The 22,767-nt window shown below is 39.4% G+C and overlaps 2 protein-coding genes and 2 long non-coding RNA genes across 7 annotated transcripts; 3 read left to right on the top strand and 1 right to left on the bottom strand.

Annotated features, from left to right (window-relative positions):
* The first annotated feature begins 306 nt into the window (after window positions 1–306).
* On the top strand, window positions 307–5,703 carry LOC100750086. Of its 2 annotated transcripts, none has more exons than XM_033323127.1 (2): window positions 307–1,017; window positions 1,246–1,645. In XM_033323127.1, the coding sequence occupies exons 1-2, from the start codon at window positions 744–746 to the stop codon at window positions 1,368–1,370; spliced, it is 399 nt and encodes a 132-aa protein (XP_033179018.1). In that variant the 5' UTR covers window positions 307–743; the 3' UTR covers window positions 1,371–1,645. The 2 variants fall into 2 exon arrangements, with proteins under 2 accessions (XP_033179018.1, XP_033179019.1); XM_033323128.1 differs by lacking the exon at window positions 1,246–1,645 and adding an exon at window positions 2,613–5,703 and having other exon boundaries at window positions 477–1,017.
* Window positions 5,704–6,013: 310 nt separating this feature from the next.
* On the top strand, window positions 6,014–7,070 carry LOC112213585. Its single transcript, XR_002947477.2, has 2 exons — window positions 6,014–6,314; window positions 6,376–7,070. It is a non-coding gene; the product is annotated as an uncharacterized LOC112213585 (long non-coding RNA).
* LOC105681332 lies at window positions 6,350–7,801 on the bottom strand. Its single transcript, XR_001102592.3, has 3 exons — window positions 7,787–7,801; window positions 7,294–7,709; window positions 6,350–7,245 (listed from the first exon to the last, which is right to left on the bottom strand). It is a non-coding gene; the product is annotated as an uncharacterized LOC105681332 (long non-coding RNA).
* A 4,531-nt stretch (window positions 7,802–12,332) lies between these two features.
* On the top strand, window positions 12,333–22,721 carry LOC100749966 (gustatory receptor for sugar taste 64f-like). 3 transcript variants are annotated; one of them, XM_033323126.1, is made up of 12 exons: window positions 12,333–12,585; window positions 14,264–14,331; window positions 14,425–14,572; window positions 15,067–15,185; window positions 16,056–16,250; window positions 16,814–16,923; window positions 17,309–17,479; window positions 17,777–17,931; window positions 18,039–18,201; window positions 18,803–18,892; window positions 19,273–19,362; window positions 22,266–22,721. In XM_033323126.1, exons 1-12 carry the CDS (start codon window positions 12,479–12,481, stop codon window positions 22,284–22,286), a joined length of 1,437 nt encoding a protein of 478 aa, XP_033179017.1. In that variant the 5' UTR covers window positions 12,333–12,478; the 3' UTR covers window positions 22,287–22,721. The 3 variants fall into 3 exon arrangements, with proteins under 3 accessions (XP_033179017.1, XP_033179016.1, XP_024226288.1); XM_033323125.1 differs by having other exon boundaries at window positions 18,036–18,201; XM_024370520.2 differs by having other exon boundaries at window positions 12,479–12,585; window positions 17,759–17,931; window positions 22,266–22,286.
* Window positions 22,722–22,767: the final 46 nt, after the last annotated feature.

Raw genomic sequence — 22,767 nt, 5'->3', positions numbered from 1 at the left:
GTAAATAATAGTAGCGGGATTGTATACAAACAAGAATGACAACATTGTATGAAAATAATAATAATAAGATTTTATACAAATAACAATGATAACATTGTGTACACATAGCGAAATAATAATATTGTATACGCAACAATAATAGCGGTGTGTACACATAACAATAATAGGATTGCGTACACATAGCAAAGTAATAACATCGTATGCAGATAATAGTAACCAGATTATTTACAAATAACAATGATAACTTTGCGTACACGTAGCAGGATAATAACATTGTATACACATCAATAATAGTAATGTGTACACATTACAATAATGGGTCTTTGTACACATAGCAAAATAATAACATTGTGTGCAGGTAATAGTAACCAGATTATATACAAATAAGAATGATAACATTGTGTACACATAGCAAAATAATAACATTGTACACACAACAATAATAGGATTGTGTACATGCAACAACAATAACATTGTGCACAGGTAGCAAATAATAACATTGCATGCAAATAACAACAATAACATTGTACACAGATAACGATAATAAAATCGTATACAAATAACAGTACTAAAATTCTATACACACGATACTAATAACATTGTGCGCGAAATAGGAAACGAATCTCAATTAAATCGTACGCGTTGCAGTTAGTTATTTGGGCGGGTTTGTCTTGCAACGTTATCAAAGTGTCCGGAAGAATAGATTAAACTAATTCGATCTGTCTGCTGCAGCGTTGAAAAAGATGCTAACGCCGGGACGATCGGGATCAATCAGTCCCGCGGAGATCGGCAATGTACCCGACACGAAGGATCCTGGGGCAACAGGAAATGGTTCGGGAACTTACATGCGTGGTGCGCGCAGCCCAGGCTCCTACGAGGGCGACGACAGGGCGAAAGAGTTCCTTTCGACTGGGAGAGCCGGAAGGAGGAATGCCCTGACGGAGATTTTGGGCCGCCACGCTGAACCTGCGATGTTGGATCTGCCGGATCGATTCGAAGAGCTTTCCATGGAGACAGGTTAGCCATACGACAAATATACTTAAACGTAAGCTTATGGAAGCATCCGAACGCTCGCAGACACCGCATTTAATATCGTTCCTTTCTTTCGTTTTATCATTCTTATCGTTCCTACTTTTAATTTATTACGGACGTAAGAAGCTACGTCCAGAGGGACCCAAAAATCTGGTCGTTTGAAAATTAGCACTCTCTAAACTTGTAACTCTAAAATTGTCTTCCTTGCCTCAGCCACCTCCTCCAGGAGTCATCCTTTTGATCAAAGGTCTTCAAGCCCCGCTTCTCTAAAAAAACAAGACCCAATCGGTACATCTCAGACATTTCGCGTCTCTCTCGTAGAAATTTGCCTTTTCTAGAGCGGATGCGAGGTGATTCGAGGAATCATCGAAAGTGGCCTCTCCGGTGACCGTGAGAAAATTCCTTGTCTGAAGTCTGAAGAATTGAGACGCCGGTACTTGACGCCAGCGCTTGACGCCAGTGCTCGAGGCCAGTCGAGACCCTTCGGAATCCTTAATTTATGACACGGCTGTATGTGGCAAGAACCGATGCGACCTTTCTACGTGCAAAGTGTCTGTTCAATCTGTGCAATCGCCCAGGGACTCCAAACTAAACGCCACAGCCGTGTCATAAAGCGTATATCGGAAAAAGGGCTGTTCGAATTTATTTCTCGATAACAACGCGACACTTGGAGAAAGTATATAATCTTTTTATATTGTTTTAGTTCTTATTCGTTTTATGGATCTTTGTTCGAAACGAGTACCGTAATACGCCGGTACTCGCTTGTATTATCGTTGAATCAAGGCCGATTCTGCCATTTTCTTAATATTCAGATGCTCTGGCCTTCGCTCGCTTACTATGCATGAGCCTTTATTACTCTTGACATAATGTAAAGTTACACTTTAATCAGAAATAATGGACGTAAGAAGAATGACGATATTTCTTGTTTCACTACGGTGGAACGTGAACATGCTCTATTTTTAACCAGCATCGTTCCTCATCGAACCTCTAATTTTATTTATGGAATAAATGGAATTCATAATCCTATGTAATTCTAATTAGTTACGTAATGGCTATGGATAGTTCTGTAATTCTAACTGTAACTAGCAAAATGTGTTCCACGTCATAAAATGACTAGAAATTAAACTTCATTTCCTTTATGAATCTTTCTTTCCGAAAATTGCAATTTGTCTCGGAGACACTCGGCAATTCTAATTTTGGTCTGGTAACACATAGATATTTCTGTACCGTTTCTTACATCGTTCTCAATCAATCGTGTAATTAATAATACGATTAATAATTCGACGTGTTTCCTGTGTCCAATCTCCTCAAGACAGATCGGCTGTATAGATCGTTTGCTACAGCGTTTCCACGATTGTGCAGTCTCTTTCTCAACTAGTTAGTTTCATTTCGTAGGTTTCTACGGAGATCTTCGTAAATCTTGAGCGTCGCCCAACAATTTGGATCGTTCGTTGACATCGCGTATCACGTGCTAACGTTGTCCCTGTGTCGTCGTACTCAACAGGACGTACTTGACACGACGAGATATATATTTCGTCTTAGCCGGTTAAGAGACTAATCGTCTGACTGTCACGAATTAGTTGCAGGTCAATCGAGCAGTGGTGGACAAGATCCGAATTCGCCAGGCACCTCGAAACAACAGGGTTGACACGGCTCCTGGTTTCGTTCTATGAATACCTCGGTCGCAACATCGACGGGACGTGCCATTGACGGGAAACGCAGCAGCAACAAAAGAACTGGTTGTTTGAAGTTGCACGAGAAAGGAGTTGCTGAAACACGCAGCATCGGGCCGTCACTCGATGTCACGCTCGGCCTCGAACTTCACGCATCGTTTATCTTGTCGTTACGTTGGCGAATACGCCGGTGTGGTTGCTCCTTGAAAGCCAGCTGCACACGTGCGCTACTGTAGGCATGTGATTTAACGCGAGTGTGCAGAGCACGCTATTGGAAACGAGCGTCGCAGCTCGTGTTGTTAGTAACGAACAGAGACATATTCACAATATGCATTGAAATAGCCACGATTAGTTAGCAAGTTTGATATTATTGAAGCAACAACGTCGCAGACAATTCAGCAGCTCTTGCGACGCGTCGTTAATAAAAGTAGGCGACGCGCTCTGGAAAAAAGAGAGCACCGCGAGAAAATGGTTTTTCCAAACGCGTTTAGAATTACACGCTTTACAGTGGCGGATGAACGAATATTTTTTTTTTTTTTTTATTGCAAGTGCGTTCTCAAGTTGCACTCTCCGAGGTTCTTAGAGCGACCACTGTGAGAATAGTCAGTGGGACAAACGAGTACGCGCTTTGCCAGGATCTTCTTTTTGTGACATGTTCGCTGTACCTCATAAATCGTGTTGCGATCTTTTCACGCTGTACTTGCGACAAAGTAGGATAAAGTCTGTCTTCAGCTGTTTTACGGCTTTCCGGGAGGAGAAGAGCGAACGAAGACGCCTCTTCCTCCTGTCGAGGAAAACGGTCGGTTTTCTCATTTCCTAAAGATGTTTCTTAACTTGTATTAATGTAATAGACTGCGAACTTTCCTGCATTTTTACATCTTTATGAATGGAGCTAAAGAAACGAGCCTTTGTTTCGTCTCTACTGAACATTAGAGTAAATATCTTGCTTTGGATACTTAACATACTTTTGGATATACGCGTCAAAATAAATGCACAAAAATCCGCAGTCCGACATTAAGTAATCGTCCGCTCTTTCGTTCTCGATTAATGACTAATTGTGAATTGCGAAGTCAATAATTGTTCTAGAAAATCGAGGTTGTCTCGTTGCGCGTGTAGTTCTGTCCTATAAAGAAGAACATGAAAATGTCGAGATAGATCTCGTCGCACCTTAATCTCTTTCTACCAGAGCACGTCGTGTACGTGTGCGTATAGTTGGAGAATCGCACGATGGGAAACACTTGCTGTCTGTCTCACGGAATAAATCTTTCGTGTCGTGACGTCGTGAATGTTGTATACCGATAGGTCAGCGTGTTTGTACGTGTGTACGCCCCCATGGGCACCTTGTGAATTGCGAATATGGTTCAGAGAAACGAGTATGATCCTTTGTATAAATTTGTCAGGTTCTGTTAACACTGGAGATATCTTACAAATTCTCGGTCTGTTTCCTTTGCTTTTTTTGCATCGTGGTACGCGTAAATATCATATTATACATTTAGGAATTGAAAGTTCGATACAAGATACGCAGTTTTGTACAAATATTCGTTATACAAACATTGGCCTATTGACAAACACACGCGCAGAGATGTATTTTTATTTATCATCAGAAATCATGTTATGTATTTTCTGAAATTCTCATATTTCTACAAATGCGTGTGATTTGTTACATGCCTAAAGATTATTTATAACGCTTAGTAATTTAATTGTGGCAACGAAATTGTCTTGCACCGTAATTAACTCTAAATGTGCTTTGAATATATCCATGAAATACTATAGCGATACAAACAGAATTACCTCCGTCTGAAATCGTTTTCTTAGGATTTTCAATTGAAAACAATTTACGTTATATTAATATTCGTTTACAGCAATGCTGTTTAATCTCGTACCACAAAACTGCTAATGTGAAACAAGATCATCAACAGACTTGCATAAATACAAGATGTTCCATTGCATCTAATTTGTGAAAATATCGATAAAGTCATTAACGGATCTAAGACATATACTGCTGGTCAAGATAGAAAACTAAAAATAGGTCTTTTCTTCTGAGAATATTTCCAGGATTCAAGGATAATCCTCCGCGCTGTTAATATTGTGGAGAACAGTGTATAATTGCAGTTGTCCTAATTAAATTACACTGTAATTTAATTACTTAATGTATAGTAATTACGTAACGGAAACCTTTTCATTTAGTTCGATTTGTAATCACAAATTACTTCGATCACGAGTGTAATTGAATTATTTTGCAATTATAATTCTCGAAGCAATTCAATTGTAATTTCGCACAACTCCGATGCAAATTATTTATTTTAATGCTTAAACTTCGCTTTTCTTAGTTGCGAATAATCGATAATTAAATTAATAACGAATAGTAATTATGGAAAAACTTCAATCGTTTAATACTATTGAAATTTCTGTCGAAAACAATGTACAGTAAGTTAATTGTGTACAAAATACATAATTCTTAGCTATGTCGATATAAGGGCTTGTACAGATGATACTGAGAATAATGTGTCTTTGAATTACCGAATTGTAAATATATGTATGTACTGCGTGCAGTGTTGGGCATTATTGAATTATTTAAATAAGAAGTATCTTATTTAAATAAGAAATTTCGTTCTTATTCGCAATTAAAACGTTATTTCAATTTCTTATTTGTTATTTAATAGGAAAATGAAATTTTGCCCAGCACCGTATACGCGGCAGAATGTTTAGCACGTAACAAGAAACGACTGACGAACGATCTCCTGTAAAGAAGCTGTTTTTTAGCGTTATGCTATTTTATCGCGTAAGACGTAAAATTTTAACGCCATGAGTAACGATATTGTTTCACGTATATCGAATTTTTGCTACAATTTAAATACGATAAATTTATGTATGTATGTATATTGTTACTAAATAAGGCGAGGCACACAAGTGAACAGCATCGAGCTCCTGACAGTATTCGTGTATGTAACTGGTAATTAATCTAAGAGATAAATATAACGTGTAAGTAATAGAAAATTAATTCCAACTTGACGCTTGTAATAATGTTTTACACTTTAATTGTACCGGTGGGAGGAAAGTTGAATTTACGTAATTTATACGTAATTTAATCCAATAATTATTCGAAATGTATCTTCTTAAAGTCGCTGTAGACGTTGAAACGCGTTGCGATGCTTAGAGTCCGCGTAAAATCCGCATTACCGACTCCTCTCAATGTACCAACGTTGAAACACGCGTCTGAAAATGTTTGATCATATTCCGATAGGAGGTATGTCGATTGTAGAAAATAGAAAATTTAAGAAAAGCAGAAAATGGGCAAGGAGATGATCAATCGGGTGATTCTGCTTTTCGATCGCATCAACTTCGCCCAACGATCGACGAACGAAATGCAACGACGAGGGTGCACCGTAAATTACATTCAACGTCGATGCTGCCCTCTATGCGTTGAAATTTCCATTCCAAATACGATCTACCTTACCGACTAACACGGGATTGCGATTGTTGCACCGGTATAAGTTGCTTCCGATGCCGATGCACCGCAACATGTTTCAACGCGCATAGAAATCTTCACGAGATACGTTCTTCGAGGTTAATCCGACGAAGATACCAGCGAACGATTTTTACGCGAATGTTTGGATATCTTCGGATATCAGTAATAGACTCAATTATCAGCTCCGTTTTATTTTTTTAGGTGCTTGGAAAATCTCTGAACATTTTTGCGAAGCCCTGCGAATGTACACCGCATTATCTGCGAGATGTCAAGAGGACAAATTGATCGTCGTACTAGTTAACATCGTGAAATTTTCAAGGAAATTTTGATAATAATTGATGGGCTTGAAACTTAGGATAGCGTTAGTTAATGACGGAAAAGGAACTAATTGCGGTTTGTTCGGATAAGCGTGTATTCACTGGACGAGAGTCTCCTATTTATGCAATGTAAAAATTATGTTTGGTATCGATGGTGCCCTCTACACGTTGAAAGCCGCGTGTCTACGGGACTTTGCTCGCCAACCAAGACGGGAAGCGTCGATAAAAGTTGCCGTTTGATGGTGATTCGCCGATATCAAACTACATGCATCGTAACGTGTAATCACGAGACCTAAGTGTCGATGCATGCGCCGCAACGTGGCTCAACGTGTACAGGGGCCTTTAGCGATAAGAACACGAGCACAGATAACGGTCTATGATACGACCGGACTATTATTAATAAATAATAAATGTCGATCGATGAAAAATCTTGTCGAAACGTGTACAAGCATGTACAATAACGGCCTTCGCGATTAAGTTCATTATTTAAAACTACTGTGTCTAGCGAATAAACACGACTGTAACAATGTATGCCACTCGTATATGGGAACAGAACATAAATATAATTCGTATGTGTGATTTGGCCGACACCTTGTTTCATCCCACTTTTGCTTTTTTTTCTCCAATTGCTCTTCTATGATAACCATCTCTTCACTTTGAAAACAGCTACAATTATTCGACAAATATAATCGTAGCAAACAAACCCGAGTGCATGTACAGGATGTAACAAAACACGTGGAACATACTTCGCGGCCTGAAACACACCGGAAAATGTTCTGTCTGCCTTCGTCAAACGTCTTACTGCCAGAATTCATGCACCATAGTCCTCCTGTTGATTCCAGAGAATCTTCTTCGCTCTACCTGTTGCTTAACGAATGAACGAACCGAAGACGACGAATCATTCGTTCGCTCGTCGACAGGGGAATGATTTCTGGCGTTTGCCGAGTTGGTTGAAAAGCTCGCTCTAGTTTCAACCCTGGCGTCTCCACGTTTTTAACAAGTTTAACATTCGCTAAATCTCATAGACAAATACGGATAGAGCACATGTTTACACGAACATTTTTCATTGTTTGTTTTAGCTGTACAATCGGCTGGCGATCTTCTGTTATACCCTGTGAAACCGTTCCACCACCAGAGAACCATCGTTCAAGCGATCGTCGTCTGGCGACTGTTCACGCAACATGAATATTTGATCGGAATATGACTGCTAATTGTATCCTGGAAATGAAATGTAATTTGCTGACACTAGGGGCTCGGTGATAATCTCCTATGATTTACATATTATACATACACACACGTGAAACGTGAAACGTGGATTTTCATGGCAGATAAACATTCGAGGAAAATGTAATCACAATTTGCAGAAGTAGCGCTTCGGCCATTGCTTCTATTGCTTTAAGGTTTCCTGCGAAAATGATGTTATCGAAAAGTCGTAACAGTGATATTATTTCCAGCTCCTAACTTTCTTATTAACTAACGTCGTTCGTGTTCGTTCAGTATGCCTACAGTCAAAGAAGAAATTTCGAAGTTGCGATCTTCCAGGGGACGCGATACATGGTGTGCGGTGCGTTTATTGGTACCCAAGGCTACGAGGAAGAATGATATTAAAGTGGGTCGGAATTACGAGACAAGGTCCACATACGCGCCCCTTTTCATTCCAAGCAAATGCAAGCGGCGTGACAATGGAAAAAATTCTATTTACACAGCCTGTCAGCTCGTCGTTTGTTCGCCTACGTATACGGAATACTACTGGCACGAAAGAGAAACCGAAGCATCGAGTCTCTACGTCGCGATGAATAAACATCGTTAGAGCTCGTACGAAACTACAGATGACTTTGATTTGTTTTTATTTCGTCGTGTATCTTCTCTCTTCGCGCGATATTTACCATTATTCGCTGGTATTTACTTTCGGTTTATGTCGGATCATAGAAAAACCCGGCTGCCGATTGCAGAATGAAGCGTAATCGCAAGCCAAATTTAATCGCAGCATTTTGCCAGTATTTTGGAAACTAAGACTAAGCGGCGATCCTACGCGTGGAAGAAAAATATTCCAAATGTCGACCTTGCCGATATATTTCAAGGCCATCGAAATTTCCTGCACCGCGTAATTACCAAGAATTATCACCATATGCATAATTAATATGGTAGGCGATGATTCCGTGGATAATCTAAACTTGTATAGGTATTAATATCAACGACGCACCACTTAATAAGCACGTGTCCTCCCAATTTCTTGTTTTCCTTTCCGATTAACGACAAAGGGATCGATTCATTCCACTGGTCTGCTGTAGCACGCGAACTTCCATGTAGAGACACGTGTGTTAAATTAAACGAGAAATATTGGTTCCAAAAGCTTCGATACGTTCGAGCATCACTTCGCACTTCTTTAAGATGTTCCTTCATTTTGCTGACTTTGGCGTTTACATTGCATTGGCTGCACACTGACTTTCAGTCAACTAAACGCGCGTGAAAGCTCGTACGTCCGACCACCAGTCCAGTCGAGACTGTTTATAAAGTACACAGGGGTAAAACGTAATTCGTGCTTTCGTAAGCGGCATGTAATGTAATTCAGCATGTAACGTAGCACGGAAATATTGTATTTCTTTTATAGTGTACACGTATGCACGTATTCCTGATATAGATCATCTTCGAATAAATATCGTGTTGTCACGAAGCGACTTCTGGATCTCCGTCAAGCCTGCTGTTTTTACGTCAATGTGAAAGGTTTACGTTCGATTAAACGAAGAACGATTCATCAGAAGGCGAAAGTATGAATATTCGCGTTAGATTCAAGGATATGTAAAAGAGCATGTAAAATATGTTTTATGATTTAGATAGCTTGGGAAGATTAATACAATCAACGTTGGTCGCGTCTCGCGACTTAATTGATGCCCGCTATTATCAAGATAATTAATGTTTTATTTTCCTCTTTTAATGGAACCTCGCTATCTTTCGTGTGTTGGAGCGAACGCGAAACTAAATTTAGCCGCGCCCTGTATTTAACGTAACTTGGAGCTCACGTTTGCTCCTCGTTTAAAAAGCATGAAATATTATAATTTCTTAACCGACGTTGGTATAAAAGGAAAGTCGAACAGGTGAAAAGAGGTAAATGGATAGTCGGTATTTCGGCGTGTTCTCGTTACAAAATTGCCTTATTCCACGTTCGTCGTATTGAAGTTTCTTCGCAGCAGCGTCTGCGCGTCATTAGCTACGTGTACCGTGCTGATTAGCGACTGTTAAATGCGATCGTAGAAAAGTTTATCGCTTTGGATAAATTTGAGCCTCTCGGAAAAGGCTTCTCAATATTCTTCGTATTACCAAAGCGCTCTTATGGCGTTCTGGCGAGTTTGTCCCGGTTTCGCCAGGTTCCTTCGCGAAGGATCGACACGCGTCGATTGCCACCGGATGGAGGTTCCGCGAGTAAGTTTCGCGTGGCCAATCTGGATCCTGTTGAAAACGATTCGGTCTCGTCTATCGAAGGATCTTCCCACCGCGTGCCAACTGTTGGTGAGTGTTCTCAGCGTTCCGCCTGCAGTTCTACGCTTGTTCGCCTCTTTGCTTGCCAATTGGCAAATTTTTCGTATCATTTTTTATTTGCTTTCGCGCTACTGCCAATTTTCATTAGGACGATTCTTCGAGATCGATCGGCATTTTTAAGCCTCATCTCTGAGATATCGTGGTGCATCCACTGCCATTCGTAGGATTTTTGCAATTCTTTGCATCGCTTTCATCTTTGCTATTTGACCTGTCTGTAAGTCCAGACAGGTTTCATTAACGGTGCTTGGGTCGTCGATTCGTCGTCTGATCTGGCAAAATGTTTCCATACAAATTGGAACGAAATATTTCTTCATCGCCGAGTCGATTGAGAGGAACATTGGAACGCATCTCAAGCATAAAGCGTTAAGAAAGCTCTCGTAATAACTCAGAGACACAAAGTTTTACATAAATACCTGTAGCGTGAAAATAGCTTTCCTATGAAAATTATTTATTAGCATATGTGTACAGTATCGTAGATGATGGAAGGGTGATCAACGATCAGGAGCGAACGTGTTAAACGGCACGACTCTCTCACGCTTCCTTCGAAACGATGGGACAGCAAACATATGATTGATGCATCGCTATACCGACGAATACAGCAACAAATTATTAAAGATTCAAATGGACAGCACGGAAACAAGAAACGAGGAAAACGTCGCTCGACGTTTCTTTTCAGAATCGAGCTATTAATGTGTAATCGTGCCAGCGACTATGAAAGTAACATTAAATGAAAATTGCCTTTTTGTCGATAAACGCTACCTAAAGAAAAAAGCGTTGCATCCAAATATATATATATTAATTTTATAAAACAGCAAAATAGAATTACGAAATCTAATAGAACCTACGTTTAACGAACAAACTTTTCGCGCATGTGTACGAATAAATGAAATTTCACTAAATTTCATTTACGTAAGGAGTTTTACAGCGAAAAAAGCAGTAAAATCGATCGATCTCGAGCTTCACGACGGAATAGAATCGTATTGCAAAGTTTCGCGACTTCTATACTGCACAAGGGAACCGTGTACAACTGTCGAATTTTATTAAGTTTGCTTTGTACGCTGCGTTCCATATTAAAATATAAAATCTACCACTATCTTTTCATAAAAAGGGTTTCCTTGTTTTATCAAAGACAGATTCACACGCTCGAATTTTTGTCGGTCATCATCCTTCCTTATCTACGATATTAACTTTCCAATAGAGGGATTTCATATCGAACAGATCACGCGTGAAACGATGAAATAACGATCGACGATGAGAAACACGATGAATCGATAATTTTGCTCAAAAACACTGAACTGCCAATTAACGTTATCGGTGCAACGTCTAACGCAATAAAAAGAACCGAGCAAGGAATTTGCGTCTATTAAATGCAAAGGTAACAAAAGTCTATGGTTCTTCCTTTTGCTCACCCGATAGTCGATCGAATATCGAGTCTTCGAGGAAGTCAGGGGGCAGACGATAGGCGAATTAGCGCGACAGCGTTGGAATTCTGTTTGAAAGTCGAAAAGGAACGAGCCAAAGCGAAGATGTAAAATTTCTGTTCAAAGAGGGATTCTCGTTAAATTAGGAAACAGGACGGCGAGATTCGAAGAGAATCGGAAAGTTGAGGAAACTGAGGAGCAGCGAGCAACATCAGCCAAAACGGGGATGTAATTGCTGCGCAGAAGCGGATGATAATGCCAATTAGCGCGGCGGAGTGTGGCGATTTCGTCTGGAAACCGAAGAACGGTGGCGAACATCGGCCAAGCCGAAGATGCGATTTCTGTAATTTGTAGTTTCTGTAATCGTGGAATTCGTGTAATTTGAACGAAACGCGAAGGAAGTTGGTGAGCGGGGAAAGTCGGAAAGTTGAGTACCCGCAACTGGGTAGGATAAGCGAGCATCGAGCACTATTTACGACGAGTGTGTCAAATGTCCGCCCATACATAGACCTACACAGCCAGTAGTGCATATCTGTTATTTCTCTGTCACTGTTTAATACACCATCTATATGTATAAACTATGAGATATATAGTTCGTGCCAGCGGCTCGTATATCTTTCAGTTCATTTCCTGACACGTTCCACACAACCAAGGGAGTAACATTTGTCGTGTGATACCCCGCATTTGTAATCCTCCCCTTTCAATTTTTCCACAATTTCTCGATTACACGTAGCTCAGTTGCAACGATCGTAACCCAATTAGTCGGCTCTTACAACTCTGTCGTGTCATATTGTACGTAACGTGCGTGTATTTCACGTGTTTCGCTTACCGTACGGTGTTTGCTGGTATTTGGCTGCGCTTTTTAATCAACTACACTTTTGTTTCACGTATATGAATATGTTTGGTGGTGGTAAAGTGTCCGCAATTGTATTTACAACGGCACGCTGATATCGTACACGTTGGAATTGCAGTTAGTGCGGATCGGTGGCATACGTATCGTGTGAGATGTATGTTTTTTGACGAAATGCTATGAATAACATGTCGAATTACGATAATACAGGGAAAAAAGAAAACGAGATGCGGCCGCTGAATTTGCCACCTGTGAAATATCAGAACGCGTTATTGATCAATGTTAGGTAAGTATTTGCAACTTTGTGTATTTATTTAAACATCGACTAGTACGATCTTATTTGTTGTCTTTAATTCGTTGTTAATTTGTTGTAATTTTTAAACGTTATTAAATATGGAAGTTAAAACGCTTTAGATTATGAAGTAATATTCTATTAAAAATTTGTATATTATACTATAATTGTAACAATGATGTCAATAGTATAATATTGTACGTAATTATTTATACGAAATATAAATAATTTCACGTATCTAATTATAATATTAAGAAACGTACATTGTCAAAGAATTTTCAACTCGTACGTTTTCGTCTAATTCTTTCGCAGTTTTTTCCGCCTTTCTTATTTTCTAAAAAAGCTTCGACCTATTATAGATTTCTAGAATCGTTTGATCTATCGTTTCCGGGAAATAGCTGCAAGTTACTATTACAGAGGCTTCGTTCCTTTAACTTTTCTACCAACATCCTATTTTCCTACCAAGGCATATTTTTAACTTTGCTTTGGAGTCCCTCTCACGTCGTTAAGTGCGCTACAACGATATAAACGTGTCTTGTACAATAAATTTTAACGTTGCGAAAGCGAACAAATGGCGTTGAAAAGCGCCAATTTTTCCTCCATTTTTCGTTACGTATTCTTGTAGCTAACTTTCGGACGTTCTCAAAACTCTGCAAACCCAGAGTCCTTTTACCCCGTTCACTATCGAGACGCGAACTTTACGATCGTGTTGCATCCATATCGCATTTTGCATATTGGCAAGGATTATTAATTCAGAAAAACGATTATTCGCGAAAATTGCGCCAGTCGTTCCGACGATATCGCGAGAATATCGAGCGAAAGAATGTCAAGAGGGATGTGAAACGAATATTAAAAAAGGTTTCGACCATACGAATCCTGCTTTCCTACACCAGGACGAGCAAGAAAGGGGAATAAATCGCTCCTTTGTCAGGGATTTTTACAATTGCCAACACTCGCGTTAGCCCCATTGAGACGAACAAACTTTCCAATGGTTGTTCAACCGGACGTTTATTGAGTTTCCTAGAACTGTCTATAAAACACCCTCCGCCTATCCTTTGACGTATGATAAAGCTGGGAAATAACGAGTTTATCTTCTGTTCACCATGCGATCCTTCGGCGTGCACATCGTCGATTGCGACGCCTCGCGCAGCAGGTTTTTATCATTTTTGTCGTGATCGCCAACACGGTCGAACATTGCACGTGAATCTATCACGCTTCGATTAATTTCGCCTTTTTAATAAGTCGCTTGTTTACGTGGACGGGATATCCGTGTTTCTCCGTTGTGTCAAGTGCCGTTCGATCGACTCGAGTGAATGTGAAATTAACGATTTAATATATCGGAACTACCTATTTTTCATACTATCGTTATCATCGTGTTAGACCTTGGTCCGTTACAAACTTAGATAACAAGTGGGTTGCGGATAGAAGTAAGAAAGTAATAATTTTACAAAAGTATATGCGACTAGATATATAATCTATGATAATCTATATATCTAGATATATAATAGATATGTAGTCTATGATATATTGCATCAATTTCATTCCACGGATTGTTCATCTATGATGTTTTTCAATTAAGTTCGATACAGAGATACGACCAAGCATGATTGTTGGAATCAGCGCGTATAGTCGACGCTGTATTTCTTACTAACGCGAGTAACGAAATTTTCAGGTCGCCCAAGAGTAGCTCGCAGTTTGGCAAATTCGACAATCTGAAGCCGGAGATAGACACTATCGGAAGTAAGTTTTAAGGATTGCTCATATAACAAAAAGCCTATGATCGAGCGCGGGTCCAACGAATCTCGAAATTGAACTTGCAAAATAAATGTTCAGTGTTGGAGCCGGTAGCAGCTTCCGTCAGCGCCTTCAACCCAAAGACCGACAGCTTACACGCGTCTATGAGGCCGATCATCATGTTGGCGCAATGCTTCTCCTTGTTCCCAGTGTCCGGTATTAACAACTCCGATGCATCGTATCTCAGGTAATTTCTCGTTAGAAACTCCACGTGTGTCCGTTGCGCCCATTACGCCTCTAACTTAGGAGATAGCCGCCGGATAGACGACAATCGGACCCCTTTTCGCATCATCCAGGCAGATTTCACCGACACCAAACGATTTATTCGTATTTTAGTCCCATAGCCTGTTACAGGGAATGTTGTTGCATTCTTATCCCCCGGTCTCCTACGCTATAGTTATATATTCTTACATCGAGCTCTCGGTTGCTACATTATAGGGAATTGTATATATTCCAAGCAATCTGTTGAAATCGATAATCCCGCGCAATAGGGTTGAAACGAAACCTGAAATAAACGGATGGGCTGACAGCTTTCGGATAGTTTCAAGAGAATTGAAATCACTTTTACTTAGAAGATTATTTCAAATATTTGGCGTTAATCTCGATACGTAATGTTACTCGAAAAGTACAAATGGCCGAGACGTTAACTACGACTATTAACGCGATTCTCCTTACGTCTAGGTTCACCTGGCGCAGTCCGAAATTCGTATACTGCGCGATGTCAATTTTTGGCTCGTCGGTAATGACGATATTCAACATTTTGAGAATAGTTGCGACCGGAGTAAATTCCACGAAAATGAGTAAGATTTTTCAAGATACTTTACATTTACGTAAAAGCAACCCTGTAGCAATTACGCCAGCGATTAAGAGGAAGTATAACGCGCTTTGTTTAAGCTTTATTTTACGAGTGTTCTATTTCGTCAAGTTCTCGTATCGACATTCAGAAATTTTAAGTTATTACTATCAATAAAAATTTGTTACACGAATAAGATTTTTGGATCGAGGATTTCCAATTGTTATCTAGTAGATTTACGAAACGTCAGGTGTTCGAAAAGTATATTTAGAAAGTGGAAGAAGGAAAAAGGAGCACAGGAGGATCATTTTCACGTGCCATATCCTCGGCTGAAACTTTGAACAACAACTTATGTATATCAATGCGGAAACTAAGAAAAGCTTTCCACCAAAAACGCCATGTGACATCGAAGGACGATGACTAATGCGTCCATTCTTTACCTTCTTTTTATTATTTTTAAAAAACACAGCAACGATGAAAAGAAGGTCACAAGAAAGATGAGATTAAAAATACAACGTAAAAATAATCTCACTGCAATTGGTGTAATTAAATCGTTGCTAAAGGGTTGCTTTGTCTCATTGTTGACTCTCCTATTGCGTTCGTGAAAAAATACTCGTGTGCCTTCGACTCTTTCAAGTCAAAACTTCGTTCGAATATTCCAAGATATTTACATATCAAAATTTGGAATTATTTCGCTAAAATCGATAGAAAAAGATTACAATGGCTTAAAAACGCGACTGGTTCGTACGTAAACAGCGTGATAGATCCGAACACAATGGGTGGATTAAATTTGTTATTTATACATCATTGTAACATAATTATTGTAGCATTAATCGTTACAACGTAAGTGATATATTTTATTGTTTATTTACGCAAGCCACGTTCGTATTCAATGGGACGAATTTGATCGCTTCGTTGCTGTTCCTAAAGTTATCGATCCAGTGGCCCTGTTTGATGGTAACATGGGAGAAACTCGAGAAAGAGCTTTCGCACAGGCATAGAAAAATCTCGAGGATCACCCTGGCCACGAAATTCAGTATCGTGACCATAGTAGTGATGATGATTGCATTAGGTAAGTGTCTTATCGTTATTTTATTTATTCGTCTATTTATTGCGTAACTCTAACTTGATCCTAGGAGTCACAGTTTGTGCAATCCTGCAAACCAGCGCTTCAAAGTCTCCAAGCTTCTCTCATCTCGCATAAAATGTACCACCTTTCCTCTACTTCTTTTTCCCCAAAACGAGAACCGTCGTTTCGTTTCACGTTCTTCCTCTGTTCGCTACTTAGATACACCGAAACACGTGGTAAGCTTGTACCGTTTGTTACACTCTCTTTTATTTATTCTGCTGTACCGTTTTTCATCCCTTGACGCTTGCTCGTCTCTCTCTTTCACAGTTGACTTCATCCGCCTCTCTACGTACGCTCCTCGTCTGCTGCATTTCTTCGTCACTTAGCCCAATCCTTCGCATGAATTCTCCCCTTTCCTCAGCATTTACCGTATCATTCGGTTTTAGCCTCTGCCCCGCCAAACATCGTTGTTCACCTGAACAAGTTTTGAAGTTCTACCTCTGCGATTTTTCTAATAATCGATCTGCTTTCTTTTAATCGATGGACTGTGCGATTTGCTGTTACAGTCGAACACGGTTTGTCGATAATCCACGGCTACATCCAAGCTAAAGAGTGCGCCCTGTACAAAGCAGAAGAGGATATACTTGGTGTGTATTTCCAGATGCAGTTTCCACAGGTAACGCCTATTTTTCTTGTTATCAACTTTCTTCCCAACAAATTGATATTTTTTCTTTTTTTTTTTACAAGGTGCCGTGTTTTATTATTATTTTTTATTCCCACAAAAGTTCCATCCGCGAAAGCTGAAGAGCTTTCAACGTCCCTTTGCTACTCTATGGTATCCACGTGTCTATTTCCTTATATTCCCCATATTCTGCGCTACTTTGTTCCTGTATATTTCTATCACCACTTTCATCCTTCTGCTAATTTTTCGAATAGCATATTATTATGGCATATTATTCGTACGACTCGCTTACGTTAGATGCGCAAACGCATAATCCAAAATTTTCGTCGAAACTCGATCGGTCGAAAAGATTCTAAACAGAAACGTGTGTGTCGGCCAGATATTTTCTAGGATACAGTACAGTTTGTGGAAAGGAGTATTGGTGGACATCTGCAATATTCTCAGTACGTTCTCGTGGAATTTCGTCGACCTGTTTCTCATTCTTATCAGCATCGCCTTGACAGATCAGTTTCGTCAACTGAACAGTCGTCTGAATTCTATAAGGGGCAAGGTAAGCGACTGCGAATATTCTCCTATACGGTATAATCGAGTATTTTATCGTTAAGTTAAGCGTTCACTCGGATTAAGCGCCTTATTATTTGAAAGAGATTAAATATTTCACGTAATTAAGCAATTACTGTTATTTTGCAGATTACAGAATATCGTTCGATAGGAAACTACGCGAAATACCGTGTATATATGTGTATAATGTTGATCGTTATTATACTGTTAACTGAATTAAGTAGCGCAGAAAATATTACAGTTTTTAATAACGAATGTTGGTCCTTAGCATCATTTCATTGTTAAGGCAATGCCCGAATGGTGGTGGGCCGAGGCAAGGAGCGAATACAATCACTTGGCAACGCTAACGAGGCAACTGGACTCCCATATCTCCGTTATGGTTCTCCTCTCTTTCGCTACCGATCTGTATTTCATCTGCATACAACTGCTTTTCTCTTTCACGTATGCACGACAAAATGTCATTCTTTTATATTATCGCACGCTCGATATGCAACGGCGTTCTGCCGCGACAGTGTATCCTAACTAAATATCGAACGTTTAAAAAGCAGTCCGATGCGAGGCATCATCGAGAAAATCTACTTCGGCTTTTCCTTTGGATTCCTGTTGGCGAGAACGACAGTGGTCTCCCTGTGTGCCGCAATGATTCACGACGAGTCGTTACTCCCGGCGCCGATCTTATACAGCGTTTCTGGAAGCAGTTTCTCGACGGAAGTAAGATTCCCATCCTATCCGTTTCTACAATGAAAATTTCAATGCCAAATCGTCGATCGTCGCTATAGTCTGTACGTTTCGTTGTCGCAGTACGAAATTTCTGCAGTCCACTGCAGCTGGCTGCGTAGCTTTTCTCGCTCTTCTCTCCAGAAATCGTTGCCTTCCTTCTACCAGCACATTTTCGCTTCCTCTTTTTCCCTTTTCCTCCAAGCACCTCGGTCTGTCTGTACATCTTACGCATTTGTGTAATTCATTTTGTACCTTGTACATTGCGATCAACGCTTGTGTTTTGTTGCCTCTGTCCCTTGCTTTCCGCGTCTTTGTTATATCCTTCTCGTCGCTCTCTACCCTTTCTGTGCCTAATTGCTCGTATGTCCATACCTGTTCAAGTACTTGAAGTCCGATCAACGAGTCGAGACAGCAGCTACGAGCAAAACATTCACGCGCCGAAGCTAGTCGTTGCTATCTAACGCGGAATAAAAGCATTGCTAATTTTCTGAATAATTAACGATTCATCGTTAAATTTACCGTTTAATGATTATATCAGCCCGTTTAATTAACTTTCCATATCGTGCGTGCAATAATTTTATCGTTTTCGCAGGTAATGAGATTCCTGGCGCAAGTAACAACGGATAACATTTGCTTGACGGGCATGAAATTCTTCTCGGTGACCAGGAGCCTCGTGTTAACAGTACGTACAAAATATATAACGTAAAATAACGATTTGATAATATAATGATATTATATAACACATTTTATAATATTATATAACATATTTGTCCCTCGTACAAGCTGTGTCCTGAGAATCAGAGATAGACGAACGCGTATCGTATTCCATATAATTTACAAATAAACCGCGAATCTCGCAGAAGGCTGACCCGAGGCATTTTCTTGCACAATGCCCAAACACTCGCGAAAATCGTGTGATAACGCCGAATCAGTTTCGCTTCGCGTGGATTTGATTCTCGTGCCACGTCTGACACCGACAATCGCTGGAGAAGATTATCGAATATTCAGCACGTGTTTGTCGGCGATCATAGCGTTCGAAAAATGATTGAAAATTTGTTTCAGGTAGCAGGAACCATAGTGACGTACGAACTGGTGCTGGTGCAGTTCAACACGACGCAGCAAAGTGAAGTGTCGAACAGTACCGTGTGCGAGGTGAAGTAACCACGTTTTCAAACGTCTTTCGACGCGCTTACGAGGAATTTCACTTAAATCATCGCCTTCCAGCCTTAACGTGTTGCTTTACGATTCCCCATTATAAATATTCCCATATCTTAAGTAGAATAGCGCTTATTGACTAATCTGCTGTATATAAGTGCACAGTGTGAAGAATGTCGGGCGACCTACGCTTGTCCCAGAGATAGGTTGACATCGAAAACGAAATTTCTCTTCTACAAGCAGATGTTCTTCTCTGGAAATTGGTATTAGATGGACCGCGGATTTTTATGCGAATTAAAATTTATAGGCAAACTATCTCCTCGATAGTAGGAGATAGAACTTAAGCGAAGATTCGTTTCCTCCGTTCAAAACTGTAACGAGAATTTTGCTCGAATGTCTTGTACGTCTTCTTATTTATTATACGCATTTTCCGAATCTTCGTACGTCGTATGAACGCATAAAAATCTGCGCATCTGACGATAAATATCGTTTCGAAAAATCTTGCAACTACACGCTAAATCTTACAACAACGTGGCTGTTTCCATCGAAATTGAGAACAGCGAGGCATTATGAGACGAGACATCGTAACGAGATGTAAGTCTAGGCTCTGGACCGGATGATAAAACGTCGACATCGGAATGGTTCTGCTTAAACGGTTTTCGCTAAATTTGGTAGAACATTTAATTGCTTCGGATCATTGTATCATACAATTATTCGTCGATTTACTTTCCCCTTGATTTATTTTCATTCTTATTTTCTTTCTTCTCTTCAGGGCTAGATCAGGGCCTTTTAAACCACTGACCAATACACAGGGGGTAGCGTAACAGAATTATGGGGTCGTGAAAATTTTTCCAGCTGCCACACACCACTGAAACGAGACACGTTAGTCGCCACACGTTGAAGGATCACGAGGGATACGCCGAGTTATTAATCGACACAAGTATAAAACACCAGCTTTAAACACCAGCTTAAAAAAACGTTCAGAGGGACCTTTGCTTGGAATTTAGCTTTGTCCCAGTAAGTGATAATGCGTGGTAAAGTTAGAAACATAACGAGTAGTTGTTTAAAATTAAACTTCCTTCGTTTATTATCGATTAATGTTTCGTTTGTATATTTATTTTATCTACCTTTCTGTGTATATAACTGGGATCGCGTCAAATTTTCCCGGGGGAAAAATGTGACGGCGAGTGGAAGAAGTTTAAGAAGCTTGATAATTGAAAAATCACAATGTATATACATTGTACATACAATATAACATTTCGAGTGATTTATGCTTTATGTTTCATACGTGCTTAATTTTTTAATTATAACGATTTATATTGTAGTAATTTATAGGAAAATTGTCCCGTGAGTGCTGCTTTGAAAACCGACTTTTGTATAGTTAACGTGCGTTATATATAATTAACAATTTTCCTCTCTAAAAATTAGGCAACGTCCATTTCATATTTATCGAGTAGCTTCGCAACAGTAAGCAAAATCTTTTTGCACGAAATAATGCTTCGTACATTGAACGAAACATTAACACCAGAAACAATAGGAGTATAATCTGAGTAGATAATAAAGGCATTACTCGATTGTTAACAGTGTCACGGAATACCGAATAAACTGAATATATTATCTTGTAATATATAACGTTTCTCAAGTATAATTTTAGCGCTGTTCAGCGATAAGAATTGAAACGGATCATCTGGAATCGTAGAGATAACGTACAATCGATTAAATTGGGTAAGTACGAAATTAACACTGGTCGTGAAAATAAATTAAAAGCTCTTGTTTTATGGATACCAAACCAGATTGGTTAAAAATCAGTCGATACAGTTACGATAACAAAATCGTTATGTTATAAAATTAATCTGTAACTTGAACGAACTAAATATATAATGGAATAAAAAGTACAAAAATATAAGGCTCTTTAGGAATAAAATAATTAATAAATGCTTGTACGTAGCACAGTAACGTAAAGCTTTTCAGTGGTAAAAATGTTATAACATAATGTATAATATTATCTATCATTATGTGAACTATTATTCACTAAGTATTAAAATATACATATGTTTATATTAATGCATAATATTAATCTGCCATCTGCCAAAGATACTTGGCAGCCATAGGTTTGATCTTGTTAATTTCGTTGGAAAGAAGCAGGATTGAACGATATTGTCTCCTCGATTTTGTCACCTACAGACAAATTGTATTCATCTTATTTCGACTTATTCCAGGTATTCGGTCGAACTAAATGCTAATCGAAGAATAGCTTGCCTATTGGTCGATGTAACAGGGTTTCTACTGTATCGTATTGTATTATATCGTTGTATTACGTGTATTAGGAGCCCTGCATAAACGCGTCTTAAATGCTCGAAGACAAAACTCACTTGTCGAAGAATATGGTTTTTCGCGAGATCCACGTTATAAAAGCGTTATATTGAGTGTGAAATTTACGACATGTAGATATGTACATATGTACGTATGTATTATAAGTAGTATAATTTCCTTGCTTCGGCGTATACTTTCCAACTTCGCTTATCAATCCGTTGTCTGAGTCATTCTTTAACGCACTTAAGCGCCGCTATCGACGATAAAATATAGCTAGCCCGCATTTCGAATTACAGACGATATCGTATCTCCTCCTTCGTCAGAAGCACAGTGGACGGCGAAAGAAACTTTCAAGCTCATACCTATGTACAATAATTACGCTACATCGATACTACCTCTGTATATAAAAATATTTTGCACTGATTTTTCTTTACCATATTCACAACAGTCACGCGCATTTTTCTTATCGACTATCTTCCCATTACTCTTATGTATAATAACGAATAATTTAATTTACGAATGTCGAACATTGTTCGTGCCAGTTAACGTACAAATGGAATTAACTAAATGCTCCTATGTTTCGACAGGATCCTTCTTCCATGGTATAAGTTCATCTCGTTGGAGCACACTAGCACACCGTAATCTCGGTCATTCGTTCAACTTCCTTGTAAAGCATATCGATAAAAGATACTGGTGCAACAAATCTTGCGTTTGCTATCACTTGGGAATAAAAAATACGATAACTGTAACAGGGAAGAGTGACTAATGTTTGTTATTCCGTTAGCTTCGTAATTTTGACATTAAGTGTAAGAGGAGAGGGCAACAAAGTAACTATGTAATTGCTCGATATTCCTCGAAGATTCGAGATTGAAATTGTTATTCTGGAAATGTGCAGGTGTATGTAGTTGTAACGCACACGTTTTATTGTTTATAGAAAAATAAAGAAGAGGGTGAAAAGAATGTGAGAAATTGTGTTTAATGTCAACGTCTGTCGTTACATCAACCCATCCAAGAGCGAGGAACATCCATCTCACGTATCTGTCGTAGTACGACGTCTCTGGCCCTTAATTGTTCCAATTAAAAGAGAAA

The sequence above is a fragment of the Bombus impatiens genome, unplaced genomic scaffold, assembly GCF_000188095.3.
Source record: "Bombus impatiens unplaced genomic scaffold, BIMP_2.2 scf_0814, whole genome shotgun sequence".
Lineage (NCBI taxonomy): Eukaryota > Metazoa > Arthropoda > Insecta > Hymenoptera > Apidae > Bombus > Bombus impatiens.
The sequence above is the reverse complement of the archived record's forward strand: the minus strand, read 5'-3'. Positions and strand labels throughout refer to the sequence as shown.

Coding starts and splice junctions, on each gene's coding strand:
- LOC100750086 (XM_033323127.1), top strand. CDS start 744: ATGCTAACGCCGGGACGATCGGGATCAATCAGTCCCGCGGAGATCGGC. Junction 1,018..1,245: donor AGAGCTTTCCATGGAGACAG/GTTAGCCATACG, acceptor TCCTTGCCTCAG/CCACCTCCTCCAGGAGTCAT.
- LOC100749966 (XM_024370520.2), top strand. CDS start 12,479: ATGAATAACATGTCGAATTACGATAATACAGGGAAAAAAGAAAACGAG. Junction 16,251..16,813: donor AGTGATGATGATTGCATTAG/GTAAGTGTCTTA, acceptor TTGCTGTTACAG/TCGAACACGGTTTGTCGATA. Junction 19,363..22,265: donor CGAACAGTACCGTGTGCGAG/GTGAAGTAACCA, acceptor ATGTTTCGACAG/GATCCTTCTTCCATGGTATA.